Source organism: Thalassophryne amazonica, chromosome 18, assembly GCF_902500255.1.
Source record: "Thalassophryne amazonica chromosome 18, fThaAma1.1, whole genome shotgun sequence".
In the NCBI taxonomy this organism is placed as follows: Eukaryota; Metazoa; Chordata; class Actinopteri; order Batrachoidiformes; family Batrachoididae; genus Thalassophryne; species Thalassophryne amazonica.
In genome coordinates, this window is record NC_047120.1 from 53,888,591 (window position 1) to 53,907,971 (window position 19,381).

Genomic DNA, 19,381 nt, shown 5'->3' on the forward strand with positions numbered 1-19,381 from the left:
ATTGTTGTGGGTTTTATGTATGTATGAATGTATGTTTGCCTGTGAGTATGTTGATGGGCCACAATGGAAACAAGCATATTTTTTTTTTCCATTTTTTGCTTTTTTGTGTTACCCTGTATTTTATGCATTTATGTGCTTAGTTAATACATTTTTGTATTATTTTATGCATGTTTACATTCTGTATGAATAAAAATCAATAAATCAATCATTTATATTTTGCACGCTTATTACAGTATTGAAGTTTGCATTTACATGATGAGTTATATTTTCTGTCTTTTTACAAAACATGCCGTTGTTTCGGGTTTAAACAGAAAAATCTTTCATAGCCAGGTTAGATTTTCAGTAAGGAAAAAGGGTCTTGGTGAAAGAATAAAAAAATTTCTAAGACATTTAAGATATATGCAAGACATGTAGAAGAAGAAGAAGGGAAAAAACATATTTCTCAGAGGACTGTGAGAATCATTGGGTATTAGTCTGTTGGAGTATTAATTTGGAACAACTCTTGCATGCAGTTGAAAAGAAACTGAAAAATTTAGAGAGTTGATTTGACAACAACAAATTAATACTGAAAACTAAATGATATTTCGAAATAGTTCAAAAAACACCAACAGAAAACTTATGATCAACAAAAAACTGAAAAATTTACTGTACAGCTATAGCTGAATTACTGTGTGAACACCTGTGGAAATACAAACATAATTCCCATCTACATCCTCCATAAAAGAGCCATAAGAATTATAAATAAAATAATTTATAGAGAAACAACAAACCCACTCTTCATCAAACTTACTCAAATTTAAAGATATACTTGTTTTTAAAATTACTCAAATTAGGTACAAAGCTAATCATTTTTTTACCCAGTAATATTCAAGAATTGTTCCAAATGAGGAAAATAGCACAACTTTAGGGGAACAAGTCCATAAAAAAATGAGTAAGAAGTAACAAAATATCATAGCATTAAAGTAAAAGGTGTTGGTTTTTGGAATAATTGCCATAAAAACCTGAAAATGTGCACCTCAATAAATACATTCAAAGAAATGCTTAAGAACTATATAATGATCCATTGAGGAGCAGAAGATTATGAAATTATGAACATAATACCTTTCCACATTGTGCTTTTATTTGCTTGCTTGCTTATTTTTATGAATATTCTTCAAATACACACTATGTTTAAATGAATAGCACCTGAAGCAGAAAGCTATTTTTTTTAAGAAGTAGGACTCAGTAAGTTTACACTTCATACCACTCCTTTCAGACACGATTAATATAAAAAATATTTTTGTTATTTACAATGTTATTGTGTCTGAATAAAGGAACAAAGAAAAAAATTACAAGAACCCAAAAAGATTTTATTGGAAATAATGGGTTTAAAAAACAAACATATTTTCAATGGGACTGTGAAATCCTTAAAGAACAAATTTGAAGCTTTTGTTTGTTTATTTGTTTAATAGAATTTGTATAGGATTTATTATTATTATTATTATAGAAATCCTAATGGGCTGTATTGGAAAAGATGCACAATATGTAAGACATCTTTTGAGTTTATATGAGAATGTGCTGAACCCTTAAAATCTACGGTCAGTGTTGCCACAGTTACTTTGAAAAGTTACTTTAGTTACCTTTTTAATTAATTTATACAGTTACTTCATTAGCAGCTTATTAGCAGCTGCCAACAACTTGTAACTAATAAGCAATGTAACTAGTAAGGTAACTAGTAATCTAACTTGGTTACTCTTAAGATTGAGTAATCAGCAAAGTAACTAATCAGCAAAGTAACTAATAGTTACTTTACTGAGTACTCAATCTTAAAAATAACCAAGTTACATTACCAGTTACTTTATTACTTATATTCAGCAGCTGCCGTTAAGTTGTCCACAGCTGCTAATGAAGTAACTGTAAAATGTAACTTTATAAAGTAACTAATGAAGTAACTTTTCAAAGTTACTGTGGCAACACTGTCTATGGTATACTTCATAAACACTCACTCTGGCAAATATTTTTGGTAGGTCCCGTTTATATGGTTTGTTAATGTTAGTTCAGAGATGGCAAAGAAGATGTAGTATTGCAACAAACAAGACAGCGAACATAGTTTTATTGCTGTTCTGTTGACACAATAATCACTGTGAAAAGCCGAGGTTCATATTCGTGTCATTTTTCAGATCAGCATCAGAGTGTGAGCTCTGCAGCCGGACGATCCTTCAGGCCTCCTCCGGTTTGTCAAACTCTGTAGTCTCCAGGAGACCCTGAAAACAAAAGTAGTGGGAATTGCAGAACACTGGAGGTATGTTGGGACTCGAGCCCACCACTTCTGGCTTCAAAGATGCAAAGGGATTTATTCCACTTCCCTTCATGTGCATCTCTAGCTCCAACAGGATCTGCAGAGAGTAGGTCATCTCGGACACACTATGAAGGAGAAGCAGCAGAAGCCTCATTAGAAATATATACAGTCTGAAATGCTTCTTTTACAGTATAAAAAAAGCTGACAACAGCGATTAGCGAATAAAGGGACAAAATGTGCTTTCTAACCTTTTGTGTGAACACTTTTCTTTCATTTCATTTCATTTATATAGCGCCAAAATCACAAGCTGCCTCAAGGCGCTTCACACAAGTAAAGTCTAACCTTACCAACCCCCAGACTCTAGAGCAAGCACACAGGCGACAGTGGTAAGGAAAAACTCCCTCTGATGATGTGAGGAAGAAACCTCAAGCAGACCAGACTCAAAAGGGTGACCCTCTGCTTGGGCCATTCTTTAACATATTTGTAATATAATGATTCTCTCCAATAATATATTTCCAGCAGGTCTAAATGGATATTTTAAATTTTATTTACTTGGTATGAATGAAGAATCAAACAGTGAGAAATGTTTGTGAGACTCACGTTAGAGCAGTGAAAAGAGAAGGAATCTCATAATCCCTGAGGAGCAGAAGTGTTGGAAGCCAACCCTGGTCCAAGCCTTGACTGGCATCAAACCCTTGACATAAAAAAGAAAGAAAAAGTGGGGCATATTCTAATCCTTTTCACCATGCTCATCTGGGTCAACATGTGCCTTAAAAACAGATATAAAAAAAAAAATCAACACTGAGGTGATGCGGCCTGTCGCTTTAAATAGAAAGAAGCTGCTGCTGGACATGCATGTCCCCTTATGTGTCTTACAAAGAACGTGTGGGAGTGTCACAAAATCAGACTACATCAGTGGGCGTGACTCACAGAGCAAGATGTACATCAGGGGTAGGCAACCTGTTCCAGAAAGAGCCATGAGGGTGCAGGTTTTCTTTGCAGCCACTGACTCCACCAGGTGATTTTACTGATTAATATCACTTTGAGCAGATGGAATCAGTTAATCAGTGAAATCACCTGGTGGAGTCAGTGGCTGCAAAGAAAACCTGCACCCTCATGGCTCTTTCTGGAACAGGTTGCCTACCCCTGCTGTACATGATATGGCCATCTGTGACGTATGTCACAAAAATCAAAAATGAGACATTTTGGGTAAAATTTTAGCTTAATGCAGCATAGTTTGTCTGCATGAGATAGTACAACTATGAAAATGTTTACTATGAAAAAAACAGATTTTACAGTAAAAGACAAAAACTTTTCCAGAATATAACTCCTTCAAAAGGAACTCAGATTTAATTTCCTAAAAAAAAAAAAAGAAAAAAGAAAAAACACTTCCTCACCAGGATGAAATCCAACCACCAGATCTGGTTTGGCAGCTTCTCCTTTCTCCACCAGATCCTCCCAAAACTGGTGATAGAGACCCTTATAGGCGCTGATGTAGACCCTCTGCCGGGGGCCAAATGCCCTGAGGGGGGGCCTGATGATGGGACCATAAACCAGCTCAGGTCCCACCATGACCACTTCTATGCCCTGGTGTCCAGGAAATATGCGGTTCAGCTCATCATAATCAGTCAGTCTGACTCCCACGGTCTCACTGTAGCCCGCTCCCACCAGGTGAACCGTGAGAGGTTTGGACATAGGGTGAAGGCCAAACAGCCGCATCCCCAACGCTATCGTCAGCGGCCTGGAGAAAAACTCACTTGAAACCCTCCAGAGCGACTGTTTCAGGTCGTCATCGTCAGGCCGAGGACGGTCAACATTGCTCCACAAGTCTTTCATGTTGGCTCCAGTTAAAATGGGATGGAGGCGAGCCCCAAGATCTCCCTGCATGGACAGCCAGTCATCCCAACCATTAACCTCAGACAGAGGCTTGGACCACTTTTCAGTAGGAAAAGGAAAATCTCCTGACCATAAGAGATATAGGGGACGTTAATGAACACAGACATTTGTGGTGTTTATAATTATTCCTTCAATCTCAAAATTATCTTTTTGATTTTTTTTTGACATTCTTTCATGTCATGTGATCTCTATTAGCAAGTAAATGCTGTTTCTGCCTGATCGCACTGATGATGCGCGCACACACACACACACACACACACACACACACACCTCTTTCCTAACACTCATATTTAACACTCATATTAACTGCATTTTTAAGAGCAGAATCGCATTATCACGTCTCCATCTCCTCCTGTGAAACTTTAGGTTTCTGCAAGGGGAGTGACTTAAATCATCTCAAAATAATACACACATAAGAAACAACGAAACAAACTTTTTGAAACTTTGCACCAATTGAACCAATTGCTTCATAAGTCTTCATATTTAAAACAGTAAATGAACTGACTGCTCATAAAAAAACAGTAAATGAAACAGTTTGATTAAAATAATTTATTTTAAAATTTTAACACATAACAAAATAAGTGTTTCACTGTTTGAGAACAAAACACAGTGAAATATTGCTTCAAAATATGATTCATTATTTCAAAGTACTAACAAAAAAAAACACTAAATTATGAATTTGTATAAGAGAATGATGCATGTCTTTGTGTTTCTTGAAACACATAAAATAATCACTTCAAAAAATTATTCTGCTAAAAATGCTGTACACTACACATCAAACAACTGCTTCAGGTAATGAGTCATCATTTTAAAATTATTGAAACAATAAATAAAACAATTGCTTTATAAGTTGTTTTTTGTTTGGCAACAGTTGACCCATTAAATGAAACACTTGCTCCTAAAAATAAAAGACTTAATGAACTAACTGCTTCAGAAATTGATTCACTATTTCAAAATACTTTAAATACTGAATGAAATAATTTATTTAAAATGATCTGGTGTTTCACAATATTTGAAACATTATTTGAAACATTAAATGAAACAATGTCTTCAAAAATGATTAAACATTCCAAAACTAAATTAAACAACAAATTATTCACTGTTTTAAAAAGCTTGAAACACTACAACAGTTTTTTCAAAAATTATTTTGGTGTTTCAAAATGTCTGAAACATCAAATTACAGTAAATAATAGCTTGAAAAAAAAAACGAGTTACTGCTTTAAAATTTTTGAAACATTAAAAATAAACCATTTTTCCAAAAATTATTTGGTGTTTCAAAATGCTTGAAACATTCAGTGAAACAATATGTCAGAAAATGATTTGGTTTTAAGATACTTGAAATGTGAAAAGATAAATATTTCTTTAAAATGATCCAGAGTTTCAAGAAACACGGGGTGTTATGTCCTGAGGTCAGAACCACTGACGCAGTCGCATAAACTGCAAAATATTCTATGTGAGTTTGGTGACTGTAACTACTCCGTCAGCTTGAAATATTACCTTTAAACACGAGCCACTCCACAACTCGGTCCATAGCAATCAGTCGCAGCTGAGGGCAGAACTTCTTGTGTTTGGGCCAGTCATCCTTCTGACATTGTTTGCAGCAATAGTAAACATTTAGACATCTGTCGGAAAAAATATGGAGACTGAGGAGTCTGTAAAATTGTTAACGCATGAAGAAACCTTTTTGTTATTTATGTCTATGGTGTGTTTTTACTTGACACAACGCTTCAGGCTCTGCAAATGTGAAAGTTGTTCCGGCCACTTTTCACAATTTGCGCAGATTTTAAAAGACTCTTCCATCTTCTTAAACATATCTTTTTGAGAGTGGAAAGCCATGGCTTTTCCCTTGGTCTCCGGAACAGCCCTGAGAAGAAACGTGAAAGAAGAAATTACAGAATTAAATTATTGACTACTTACGAAGATGGTGGATGTGGTCCAATTTTTACATTAATTTTTTTAAACATCTTAATCAATAGTTATTTTTACCATGTAAGTCTTGAATGTATGTCCAGTCACACCCACTCTTAATTTCCACCATCCACCAGGTGGCAGTATTAAACTGGTGACAGGTTTAAAGTGCACCTGCTATGGCCAGTCCGCTCAGTTTGGAGCCAGTGGGTCAACTTTAACCCACTGTCTCTGAGATTTGGCCTGTCAAGTTGCATAGTATTAGGATTGCAGTCCTTTAAGGCTCGCTGCAGTTACACGTTGAAACTGTGGGGTGCTGTGGAGTTTCTGTCAGCCTATTTTTAAATGAACACTGCCATCTAGTGGGCTCAGAAAAAATCCACCAGATTTTTTTATGAAGTTTTGCCATCACTAGGCCAACGAATAATTACAAAATGCCCTTAAGCAATTTGAGATCATTTTGTGATGTGTGATTTAAATGTTGTAAACACAGTATTATGAAGCACTGAATTGTTTTTTTTTTTTTTTTTAAGGTAAAATTTTCTGTACAAAGGTGGACAAAACAGTTATCTTCAGCTTAATTTTCCCAGCAATCTGCATACACTATCAGGAAGGTGTCTTTCCTTTGAAATATGTTATGCAAAAAGAAACGTTTGGATTTTCTTTGTTATCTCTACTATCTGCAGAGATTTGTTTTTATGTTACATAAGACAATAATTACAATCGCAGGGGTGGTGGCCAAGTGGTTAATGCGCTTGGTTTTAGTGCAGAAGGTTCTGGGTTCAAATCCCACCCCTGCCACATTTCTCCATGTAATGTGGAGTTGCGTCAGGAAGGGCATCCGGCGTAAAACCTGTGCCAATTCAACATGCAGATCCCCTTGGATTTGCTGTGGCGACCCCGAGTGCAAACAAGGGAGCAGCCGAAGGGACTTACAGCTGTCACTCATTATCTCCTGACAGCTGTCACCCATCCATACTTCATCATCTCACTCCATAAAACCCGGACGTCATCTCCACCTCATTGCCGAGATATCGTCGACCCGTTAAGGTAACGTTCTCAGCCTTGATCTGTGTCATATTGATTTTGTTTAGTGAACTCGTTTTTGCAGCTGTTTTCCTGCGGAGTGTTTATCTGGAGATTGGCGTGACCGGCGACAGCTTCGCTTACTACCCCACCAGATAAGTGTTGAGACAGGAGCTGCACGAGTGTGTGTTAGAGGTGGAGGTGGACTCTCCATCGTTGTTGTTACTGGGTGTGCACACACCCATATCTTATTGTCTCTGCTCCTTGCCAGCAGTACCAGATCCGACCTTCGAAGACGGTGGCCACCTGGGGACTCTGGACTTGGCGGCTCCAGTATTCTCCGGGTTCGGTGGCGGAGGAAATTGTGTGGTTCCGGTTCATCTCAGGACAGACGTCTTCTATCCTCGAGCCTGCCCACACGTCACCCTTGTGATTGACTGTTTGCAAAATTTCACATTCCTCTGTGTTGTGGTTGTGCTCATTCACAACAGTAAAGTGTTCATATTCGACTCTTTCATTGTCCGTTCATTTACGCCCCCTGTTGTGGGTCCGTGTCACTACACTTTCACAACACTGTTTTGAAATAACAAATCATTTTCTGAAACAAACTGTTTAATTTTGGGTTGTTTTAAGTGTTTCAAAATAGTCGATCCTTTTCTGAACTCAGTAATCCCCTCTGCCTGCTCACTGACAACGGAGGTGGAATGAAGATTTTTGAAACAGTGAGTTCAAACACTGAATCATTTTATCAATTCATTTGTTTCATATTGTTTTCCAAAACAGTGATTCATTTCTAAAAGCAAGTGGTTCATTTAAAATTTTGAGCCTTTTGAGTCAGTGAATTATTATTATTATCATTATATATATATATATATATATATATATATATATATATATATATATATATATATATATATATATATAGATAGATATAGATATATAGGACTTGTACCAAAAAATTGTATGTGAGTTCTTCAGAGCCAGTTTTTGTGAGCAACAACTTTAAATAAATAATTGCTATCATCTTGTAATTAACCAGATTAAAATAGCACATAATGAGGATGAAATAATTAAATAATGGTTAACTTTGATGAACCAGATAAATAAAAAAAAGCAGCTTTTTGTTTTTTAAATGTAAAACCCCATAGTCCTGTCTGCCACCTGTTCAATACTGCCACCTGCTGGACAGTTCAGGAATGTACATCGGTATCAAATTATGAATTTCATACAGTCAGCGTTGCTTAAAACAATTATTTAAGTTAGTGTTGCAAAAAATGATTCATTTCTGAAACCAATATAATTTAATAATTTAGTTTTAGATTTCAAGTGTTAATTTTGTCCAAAAATATAATGCACTTTGACGTAACATTAAAATTTATTTTTGTCCCATGGCCCCTCCACCCACATTCATTTTTGGCTCTTCATTCGCCCCATTGAGATATCCCATAATCCTTTGCGCACCAGAGAGTCGCTGTAGTCAAAACAACATAGAGAATCCACATGACAACAATTGCAACTGAACAGTATACTACTAAAATGTAATTTTTTTTTATGCTTTTCATCACGTTAATAAGAGACTGTATACATGAGAGCCTGAAAACTTACTAAAACAAATATTCCAAATAATCCGTGTCTGCTACGTTTAACTTGTGTGGAATTTAATAAATGCAAACTGAATTTCAGACATTTTATATATATTACTCTGGAACAAACTGGACAAACAGTAGACAATAAGCAGGACATTAAAGGGCAAAAACAACGTCTAAAAACCCAGATAATATATTCACGAGAGTTTTAGGCACAATATACAAAGAGTTTTATGTTGTGATGTTAATGCCATTGTCTGTGTGCATCAGTTAAAGTGCAGCCTGATCAGAGAGTCTCAATGCATTTCTCAATGTTACTGACATCTTGCAGCGCGGCCCCCTCTTTGACGTTTTGCGAGAGTTTGCTGGATTTGAAACCTTAATAGGGCGAATACGACAGAATTGTTGCACTCCTGTAAGAGAAAATGGCTCCAATATTGAACTTGGATCTCAAGGATGAAAACTGAAAATGGGCCCTGGGTGATACCGGGAATTTTGGTATTGATCCGATACCAAGTAAATACAGGTCCAGTATCGCCAATATCGATACCAATATTTTTTCATATTTAAGCTTCATAGATCCAAAGGATCCAAAAGACCTAGGATAGAATTTCACCAAACATTGTACGTGACAACAAAATACTTTATTATCACAATCAACATTTTTGCTTAAAAAAAAAAAAAAAAATCACTCAACACAACTTAAAATCTCCTGAGGTAGAGGGCTGACAAACCACAATACAACAAAATTAACACACAACAAAATTAGCTGGCGCCACTGAGCCACATGACGGCGCAACAACAAAAGACCAGAGGGGAGAGGGTGCGCTGCACCGTGTTGTGTGACACAGTGCAGCTGTTACAGAGATCAGACTTTGATGAATCTGCGTGCGCAGCAGTCAGTGCGTGCGGGAGAGAAAAAAGCTTAAGTATCGATCTTTTTTACACAAGGATCGTTCAATATCGATACCAGCGTTGGTATCGATATTATCGATATTAGGATCGATCCACCCACCTCTACTCTCTACACAAGTTAAAACAACTCCAGTCTCCCCTATTAGCACAGAGATTTTTTTTAAAATAGCATAGTTACAACCACCGAGATATAAATGTTTAGTATGTTTATAAAATGGTGTTAGCATTACATTTGACTTTTTAACATGTTACCGTCCCGCTAATCCCAGAAATAAAACTATCCTGACGTTTGGCATTTAAATGCTTGGCATGTAAATGTTTTCTTGGCTGTACAACTTTAGGAATGCGCTACAGTATGAAAATAAGGTTTACAATGAACTCATTTTGGACTTACTTGCCAGTTTCCGTCATTTGCACTTGGTTTTTTACTGTCCTCGGGCTGAAAAGTGATCACTGTGGGCGCACCTGTGCTTTTCCTTCACTCTTGACAGTTCAGTTCCACATATCGTTCTAGAAATATCGACCAAAACCTGTGTGTGCTCATTTATTACAGCGGTTCTCACAAGGAACCGACACAAACCGATTCACCGTCGAAAAATTCAACTCACTCCGAAATTCAATACAAAGATTAAACCGTTTATTTATTTATTTTACACTTTTACGATTTCATGTGCATTTCCCACTTTCACCCGTTAGGGGGCAGCGTTACACCGTGAATTTTCTTTGTCTTCAGGTGCAGGCATAACTGTCAAGATGCGCGATCAGTGTCTTCAGCAAAGATATTTGGTCCTCACAATCATGAAAAAATATTTTAAATAAGTACACACGGCATACTATCCAGTATACAGCACAGAAATTCAACAATGCAAGCGCTACAGTAATGGGCCCTATCTGTGCGCGCATGTGACTGTGGTTTTCACTGGGTGATTATGTAAAAATCATACAAGAAAACAGATCAAATCGAGGCTCCCACTAGCTTGGGTCAAATTAAGGTCAATGCATAAAAATGTGCTGCAATGTGTGTATGCACCAGTTGCATTTGTCAACTCAACTAAATCGTTACACAGCCAAGATAGATGAGATATAAGTTTATCTCACATCTTTCTTGTATGACTACAGACGGTGCTATCCTTAACCTACTTTTTTGTGATCAAATTCAGATCAACATGTAAAAAATAATCTGCGTGTGCATGCACCCATGGCCTTCACCAAGCAATTAGTCAACACTAAATGATTGCAAAGTCAAGATATTTGGGAAATAAATGTATCTTCCAACCCTCTTGCATGATTTCAGAGAGCACTGAAGTTGAGCTATATTTTATGGGTCAAACCAGAGAGGTTGAAATGTCGCCGAGTGCCTGAATACCTGTTCCTTCTCGGCACCAGTTTGTCAGGAGCGACTGGACCTTCGGGGCAGATCTTTATTTTTGCAGGTGAATTTAAATTGATTTTGAGTGCTTCAAAAACACCAACTTTGCATTTGCATCATGTACGGAAAGTGAGTGTTAGAATAGTGGCTATAAAAAGTGGCTTTTAGAAATGTGTACCACACCAAAGGCTCTCATGGCAACCAAAAGATCACGTACGCAACACTGCAATTATAACTCCTGTTAAATATTTGCTTGTTGATGAGTTATCATCAGGTGCTCCCATCACTGTAAGGCGTACGTCACATATTTGCACACCAATTATCCATTTGTGTTTGTAAAAAGTTGCATGATAAAGAAGCCCTGGAGCCCAGAGAGAACCAGGCCTCCCACCTCCAGCCACGTCCACTCTCATTTAAGTGCCTGAAGAAAGACATTTAAAAAAAAACTTTATAGTCTGTTTTTTATTATTATGTCAGTATGGTAGAGTTATCACTTTTTATTATTGCTTCATTAACTATTAAATAAGAACATTACACGGTGATCATTTAACATGAAGCATGAAGTTTAAAGTTAAAATGAGTCGTAAATGCAGCGACTTTTAGTGTAACATGAATCAACTGAACATCCCGTTAACATGCTGCGCTCTCCTCAACACAAAGAACTTTTTTTTAAAGTGCAGTGAGCGCGCTGCAGGCAATCACACGGAAGAGAAACAAAAGACTCTCGTTACATTCAGGTTCTTTGCACATTATTATTTATTTGAATCAAGAGTTGTGTGACTCCGCACCGGTGTCGCCGACTGAACGTATCCCTCTAAAAATCAATCCGCCCTACCTTCACTGTGCATGCATCATTTCAGAGCGTCAGCGGCGTCATTTCTGAGCGTCGGTAGCGATTCATAAATTATTGCCTTGTTTCTGATTAAAACAGCCTTGTTTCTGCTTAAAACTGACTTTAGAATGATTAAAGAGGTTTTACTTTGTCATCTTATGGCTAATAATCACATTATTTCCTTTGATTGCTTTGGGTGTAGAGAGTCGGACTCAGACGTGCTGCTGCGCCTATGTCGTTTCGGAGCGTCAGTAGGGATTCACAGATTATCGCCTCGTTTCTGTTTAAAACTGACTTTAGAATGATTTAAGAGGTTTTAAATTGTCATCTGATGGTTAATAATCACATTATTCTCTTTGATCATTTTGGGTGTGGAGAGTCAGACTCAGACGTGCTGCTGCGTCTATGTCATTTCGGATCATCAGCAGAGATTCACAGATTATTGCCTCGTTTCTGCTTAAAATCGTCTCGTTTCTGCTTAACACTGACTTAGAATGATTTAAGAGATTTTAATTTGTCATCTGATGGCTAATAATCACATTATTCTCTTTGATCACTTTCGATGTAGAGAGTCAGACTCAGAGAGTCAGACTCAGACGTGCTGCTGTGCGTCAGTAGCGATTCAATGATTATTGCCTCGTTTCTGCTAAAAACTGACTTTAGACTGATTTAAGAAGTTTTACTTTGTCATCTTATTGCTAATAATCACATTATTCCCTTTGATCACTTTGGGTGTAGAGAGTCAGACTCAGAGAGTCAGACTCAGACGTGCTGCTGCGCCTATGTCATTTCGGAGCATCAGCAGTGATTCACTGATTATTACCTCATTTCTGCTTAAAATGGTCTTGTTTCTGCTTAAAACTGACTTAGACTGATTTAAGAGATTTTAATTTGTCATCTGATAGTTAATAATCACATTATTCCCTTTGATCACTTTGGGTGTAGAAAGTCAGACTCAGAGAGTCAGATTCAGACACATGCGCAGTGAAGGCACAGTGAAGGCAGGGCGGACCAATTTTTAGAAGGGACCATTCGGTCGGTGACACTGGAACTGTGCGATTTGAGGAATGGGTCAAAATACAGAAAAAAAAATCTGTCAATCTTAAGGGCGGAGCTACTTCCGTTCTCACTATATTTGCACCTGTTTGTGTTTAAAATGTGTGACTTTCAGGAAAAGTGTTGAATTGGATCACATACATAATTGGGATCTTTAAGTAATTGAAGCCCAAAATCTGCTCTCCACCATCTCTGATGGCTGTGATCCAGTCATTTCATCTGGGTTAAAACATGAAATTGTGGTCAGGAAAAATGCATAATGTCACTCAGGAAAACGTGGACTGAACAAGAACGTTTGACTCCGGACTCCCGTGCTGCATGTGTCACTGTAAACATCTTTTTGATGAGCTCTTAAATTTCTGGACCAGGTCCCTCAAAATCGTGTCGTGGAAGCAGTCCGTGAAAAGAGACGTAGTGAGAGTTGCAGTAGACCAGATTTTTGTTGGGACAGGCCTGGACCTGCTCTGGTTTCTGTGAGGTAAACGGATTGGGTCCACTGTCCTTAATGTCCATCTCGAGCTCCTGCAGGATCTCCAGGGAGTACTTCAGCTCCATCTCACTGTGGGGGGAAGGGGGAGCAAGATGAACACATCAGCTGGTTTAGTTTTACGAACCTTCGCGGCATAGCTGTGGTTAGCAGCATGTAGATTATTGGTATAAATCCATCTACAACCCCTGGCAATAATTATGGAATCACTGGCCTCGGAGGGTGTTCGTTCAGTTGTTTAATTTTGCAGAAAAAAAAGCAGATCACAGACATGACACAAAACTAAAGTCATTTCAAATGGCAACTTTCTGGCTTTAAGAAACACTATAAGAAATCAGGAAAAACAATTGTGGCAGTCAGTAACGGTTACTTTTTTAGACCAAGCAGAGGGAAAAAATATGGACTCACTCAATTCTGAGGAATAAATTATGGAATCACCCTGTAAATTTTCATCCCCAAAACTAACACCTGCATCAAATCAGATCTACTCGTTAGTCTGCATCTAAAAAGGAGTGATCACACCTTGGAGAGCTGTTGCACCAAGTGGACTGACATGAATCATGGCTCCAACACGAGAGATGTCAAGTGAAACAAAGGAGAGGATTATCAAACTCTTAAAAGAGGGTAAATCATTATGCAATGTTGCAAAAGATGTTGGTTGTTCACAGTCAGCTGTGTCTAAACTCTGGACCAAATACAAACAACATGGGAAGGTTGTTAAAGGCAAACATACTGGTAGACCAAGGAAGACATCAAAGCGTCAAGACAGAAAACTTAAAGCAATATGTGTCAAAAATCGAAAATGCACAACAAAACAAATGAGTAACGAATGCGAGGAAACTGGAGTCAACGTCTGTGACCGAACTGTAAGAAACCGCCTAAAGGAAATGGGATTTACATACAGAAAAGCTAAATGAAAGCCATCATTAACATCTAAACTGAAAAAAACAAGGTTACAATGGGCTAAGGAAAAGCAATCGTGGACTGTGAATGACTGGATGAAAGTCATATTCAGTGATGAATTTCGAATCTGTATTGGGCAAGATGATGATGCTGGAATTTTGTTTGGTGCCGTTCCAGTGAGATTTATAAAGATGACTGCCTGAAGAGAACATGTAAATTTCCACAGTCATTGATGATATGGGGCTGCATGTCAGGTAAAGGCACTGGGGAGATGGCTGTCGTTACATCATCAATAAATACACAAGTTTATGTTGATATTTTGGAGACTTTTCTTATCCCATCAATTGAAAGGATGTTTGGGGATGATGAAATCATTTTTCAAGATGATAATGCATCTTGCCATAGAGATAAAACTGTGAAAACATTCCTTGCAAAAAGACACATAGGGTCAATGTCATGGCCTGCAAATAGTCTGGATCTTAATCAAATTGAAAATCTTTGGTGGAAGTTGAAGAAAATGGTCCATGACAAGGCTCCAACCCGCAAAGCTGATCTGGCAACAGCAATCAGAGAAAGTTGGAGCCAGATTGATGAAGAGTACTGTTTGTCACTCATTAAGTCCATGCCTCAGAGACTGCAAGCTGTTATAAAAGCCAGAGATGGTGCAACAAAATACTAGTGATGTGTTGGAGCGTTATTTTGTTTTTCGTGATTCCATATTTTTTTCCTCAGAATTGCGTGATTCCATATTTTTTTCACTCTGTTTGGTCTAAAAAAGTAACCGTTACTGACTGCCACAATAATTTTTTCCCTGATTTCTTATAGTGTTTCTTAAAGCCAGAAAGTTGCCATTTGAAATGACTTTAGTTTTGTGTCATGTCTGTGATCTGCTTTTTTTTTTCTACAAAATTAAACAACTGAATGAACATCCTCCGAGGCCGGTGATTCCATAATTTTTGCCAGGGGTTGTACAAAAACAAGGCTATTTGAAACATTCAACCAAATGAACCAATTGCGTCACAAAATGTTTCAAAGCACTTGAAACAATAAAATAAAATCCAACAATGATTCACTGTTTTAAAAAGCTTGAAATGGTAAATGAACCGGTTGATTTACAATTTCACTTTTTAAAAAAAAACACGTTTGAAATGGTACATGAAACAGTTACTTCGAAACAAGTGCTTCACATAAAGATTCACGTTACCACACTCAAATCAATAAATGAACGGACCGCGTCACCAAATTAGTCAGTTTTGGAAATGCTTGAAATAGTTTTTTTTTTTTTTTAATTGCTTGAAAAACAAAATCAGTTGCAAAATGTTTTGTTTTTTTTTAAGGTTTGAAATTATAATTCTTTGCTTCAGTTAATGTCATTGGTCAAAAAAGCAATAAAATAAAATACAACTGCATCAGCAAATGAGTAAATATGTAAATTAATCTACTGAAATCATGCAATGTTTCAAAATGCTGAAAACAACAAGTAAAACAACTGTTTCCTGTAATTATTCTGTTTTTAAAATGTTTGAAACACCACAGTTAACACACCTGAACATGGTGAAGAAGGACGGGATGTTATAGTCCCTGAGGAGAAGCAGAGTGGGTAACCAGCCTTCTACCAAACCCTGGTTGGCATGGAATCCTGGGTAAAATAAAATAACAATAATAATAATAATAATAAGTGATCACCTTTCATGTCAAACTCTCTAAATATGACTGTTTTGAACTCAGAATGACACTGTGAAGAACCCTATTGTTCCAATATATAATTTATTATTATTATTTTAAATCTATTTTATATTTAGTCTCGTCATGGTGCTGAAACAGGCTGATGTAATGTAATTTGTTTGTCTGCCCAAAGCGGTATTTCCAAAATGCAAACCGTGTGATCCCACAACACAGGTCAATTCAATGTCATAGGCCAAGGTCAAATCAAAGGTCAGCAAAAAAACAAACAAACAAATATGTTGGATCAACTCAGTAGACCATCTCCTTGCAACACAGACTACAGGTCTATGGTCAAGGTCACATCAGAGGTCATTGTCTAAAATATTATGACCATATTATGGTCATTAAAACAGACTATGCTCAACGAAAGGATCTAAAGACCCATTCCCCCCCCGCTAACCAACTGGTGCTGCCCTGGACGTCTGTGTGGACTTAATAATTCTCAAAAAATTGATGTTCATCTGTACTGTTAAAAATGTTTTTTATTAGTATAACCTAAGCAGAGGATCACCCCTTTGAGTCTGGTCTCCTTGAGGTTTCTTCCTCAATATCATCAGATGAAGTTTTTCCTTACCACTGTCACTGTGTGCTTGCTCTAGGGGTTGGTAAGGTTAGAACTTACTCATGTGAAGCACCTTGAGGCAACTTTGTTGTGATTTGGTGCTGTATAAATGAAATAAATTGAAACTGAATTGAATATATTGGATGACAGTCAAGCGGTTAGTGTGCTTGTTTCCAGAAAAGAAGGTTACCGGTTCAAGACCACCCCCCTGCCCATTCTCCATATAAGGTGGAGTTGCATCAGGAAGGGCATCCGGTGCAAAACTTGTGCCAAATCAACATACAGATCCACCTCTGATCTGCTATTGCAACTGCAAGTAAAACAAGGCTGAAAGAACTACATTCAGAAAGTTGATTAGATATTAAAATGCATTTTGGGCTTTTTTTGCACAGACTTTTGTTCTCCTGCAGCTAGCAAATGCATCAGACCTACGATGCCATGGAAGTTATGGAAGTCCACGTCTGAGCTCCTGCAGCTTCTTTTCATTGAATGCAACAGGCACAGAAACAGGTTGTTTCTGAGAGACATCCGTGTTATATTACTCTGTGTCTTGGCAAAGCAGCAGTAGCAGGGTGCACTTCTCACTGGCATGTGTCTGTGGACGAGACAACTCAAGAATGAATGAACAGATTTCCTTTCAACTTGGTAGGAATATTTGGAAGTAGTTTGATCAAAGGTAAAAAGTCAAGTGAAGGACCACGTGGTCTGAAAAACACCCTTTTTTGTATATCTCACCAACCAAAAGCCCAGACGAATGATTTAAAGCATATATTGATCCGCAAAACATTTGCTCATGATTTCATACTGAAGTGCTTGTTCTGTTAGACCTCAGTGCTGCTTTTGATACTGTTGACCATAAAATTTTATTACAGAGATTAGAGCATGCCATAGGTATTAAAGGCACTGCGTTGCGGTGGTTTGAATCATATTTGTCTAATAGATTACAATTTGTTCATGTAAATGGGGAATCTTCTTCACAGACTAAAGTTAATTATGGAGTTCCACAAGGTTCTGTGCTAGGACCAATTTTATTCACTTTATACATGCTTCCCTTAGGCAGTATTATTAGACGGTATTGCTTAAATTTTCATTGTTACGCAGATGATACCCAGCTTTATCTATCCATGAAGCCAGAGGACACACACCAATTAGCTAAACTGCAGGATTGTCTTACAGACATAAAGACATGGATGACCTCTAATTTCCTGCTTTTAAACTCAGATAAAACTGAAGTTATTGTACTTGGCCCCACAAATCTTAGAAACATGGTGTCTAACCAGATCCTTACTCTGGATGGCATTACCCTGAGCTCTAGTAATACTGTGAGAAATCTTGGAGTCATTTTTGATCAGGATATGTCATTCAAAGCGCATATTAAACAAATATGTAGAACTGCTTTTTTGCATTTACGCAATATCTCTAAAATCAGAAAGGTCTTGTCTCAGAGTGATGCTGAAAAACTAATTCATGCATTTATTTCCTCTAGGCTGGACTATTGTAATTCATTATTATCAGGTTGTCCTAAAAGTTCCCTAAAAAGCCTTCAGTTAATTCAAAATGCTGCAGCTAGAGTACTGACAGGGACTAGAAGGAGAGAGCATATCTCACCCATATTGGCCTCTCTTCATTGGCTTCCTGTTAATTCTAGAATAGAATTTAAAATTCTTCTTCTTACTTATAAGGTTTTGAATAATCAGGTCCCATCTTATCTTAGGGACCTCGTAGTACCATATCACCCCAATAGAGCGCTTCGCTCTCAGACTGCAGGCTTACTTGTAGTTCCTAGGGTTTGTAAGAGTAGAATGGGAGGCAGAGCCTTCAGCTTTCAGGCTCCTCTCCTGTGGAACCAGCTCCCAATTCAGATCAGGGAGACAGACACCCTCTCTACTTTTAAGATTAGGCTTAAAACTTTCCTTTTTGCTAAAGCATATAGTTAAGGCTGGATCAGGTGACCCTGAACCATCCCTTAGTTATGCTGCTATAGACTTAGACTGCTGGGGGGTTCCCATGATGCATTGTTTCTTTCTCTTTTTGCTCTGTATGCACCACTCTGCATTTAATCATTAGTGATCGATCTCTGCTCCCCTCCACAGCATGTCTTTTTCCTGGTTCTCTCCCTCAGCCCCAACCAGTCCCAGCAGAAGACTGCCCCTCCCTGAGCCTGGTTCTGCTGGAGGTTTCTTCCTGTTAAAAGGGAGTTTTTCCTTCCCACTGTAGCCAAGTGCTTGCTCACAGGGGGTCGTTTTGACCTTTGGGGTTTTACATAATTATTGTATGGCCTTACCTTACAATATAAAGCGCCTTGGGGCAACTGTTTGTTGTGATTTGGCGCTATATAAAAAAATTGATTGAATTGATTGATTGAAGTCGCACATTGTCAAAAACACCATATCACACATACGTATATTTACTTGTACATTTATATTGCGGTGTGTGCCTTTCATTTACTCATTTATTATTTTGAATGATTTACTGCAGCGTTAAATATATCTTCAAATACACTTTCCAGTATTACGACGGAATTTTAGGGCCACATAGAATTTTTTTTTTTTAGACTTCGAGAATTAAAGTCGCAATATTATGAGAATAAAGTCGTAATTTTAAGACTTTGAGAATAAAGTCGTAATATTACGAGAATAAAGTCGTAATTTTACGTGAAAAAAGTCGTATTATTATGAGAATAAAGTCATAATTTTATGAGAATAAAGTCGTAATATTACGAGAATAAATTCGGAATTTTACGAGAATAAAGTCATAATATAATATTTCGATTTTTTTCTTGTAATATTTTGACTTTTCTTGCAAAATTACGACTTTTTTCTCGTAAAATTATGACTT

At 37.4% G+C, this 19,381-nt stretch overlaps 2 protein-coding genes across 3 annotated transcripts in view; both read right to left on the reverse strand.

The window, feature by feature from the left end:
* Window positions 1–2,192: 2,192 nt before the first annotated feature.
* On the reverse strand, window positions 2,193–10,073 carry LOC117530935 (putative protein MSS51 homolog, mitochondrial). The gene is made up of 6 exons (XM_034193899.1): window positions 10,004–10,073; window positions 5,889–6,038; window positions 5,672–5,796; window positions 3,676–4,239; window positions 2,879–2,972; window positions 2,193–2,403 (listed from the first exon to the last, which is right to left on the reverse strand). The coding sequence occupies exons 1-6, from the start codon at window positions 10,018–10,020 to the stop codon at window positions 2,199–2,201; spliced, it is 1,155 nt and encodes a 384-aa protein (XP_034049790.1). The 5' UTR covers window positions 10,021–10,073; the 3' UTR covers window positions 2,193–2,198.
* A 3,015-nt stretch (window positions 10,074–13,088) lies between these two features.
* The window catches only part of LOC117530933 (putative protein MSS51 homolog, mitochondrial), a 35,762-nt gene continuing 29,469 nt past the window's right edge, over window positions 13,089–19,381 (reverse strand). For both annotated transcript variants that reach the window (XM_034193898.1, XM_034193897.1), the window contains exons 6-7: window positions 15,802–15,895; window positions 13,089–13,425 (exon numbers count right to left, since the gene is read on the reverse strand). In XM_034193898.1, coding sequence (XP_034049789.1) covers window positions 13,218–13,425; window positions 15,802–15,895 — 302 coding nt within the window. In that variant the 3' untranslated portion in view covers window positions 13,089–13,217. The remainder of the gene's footprint in view (window positions 13,426–15,801; window positions 15,896–19,381) is intronic.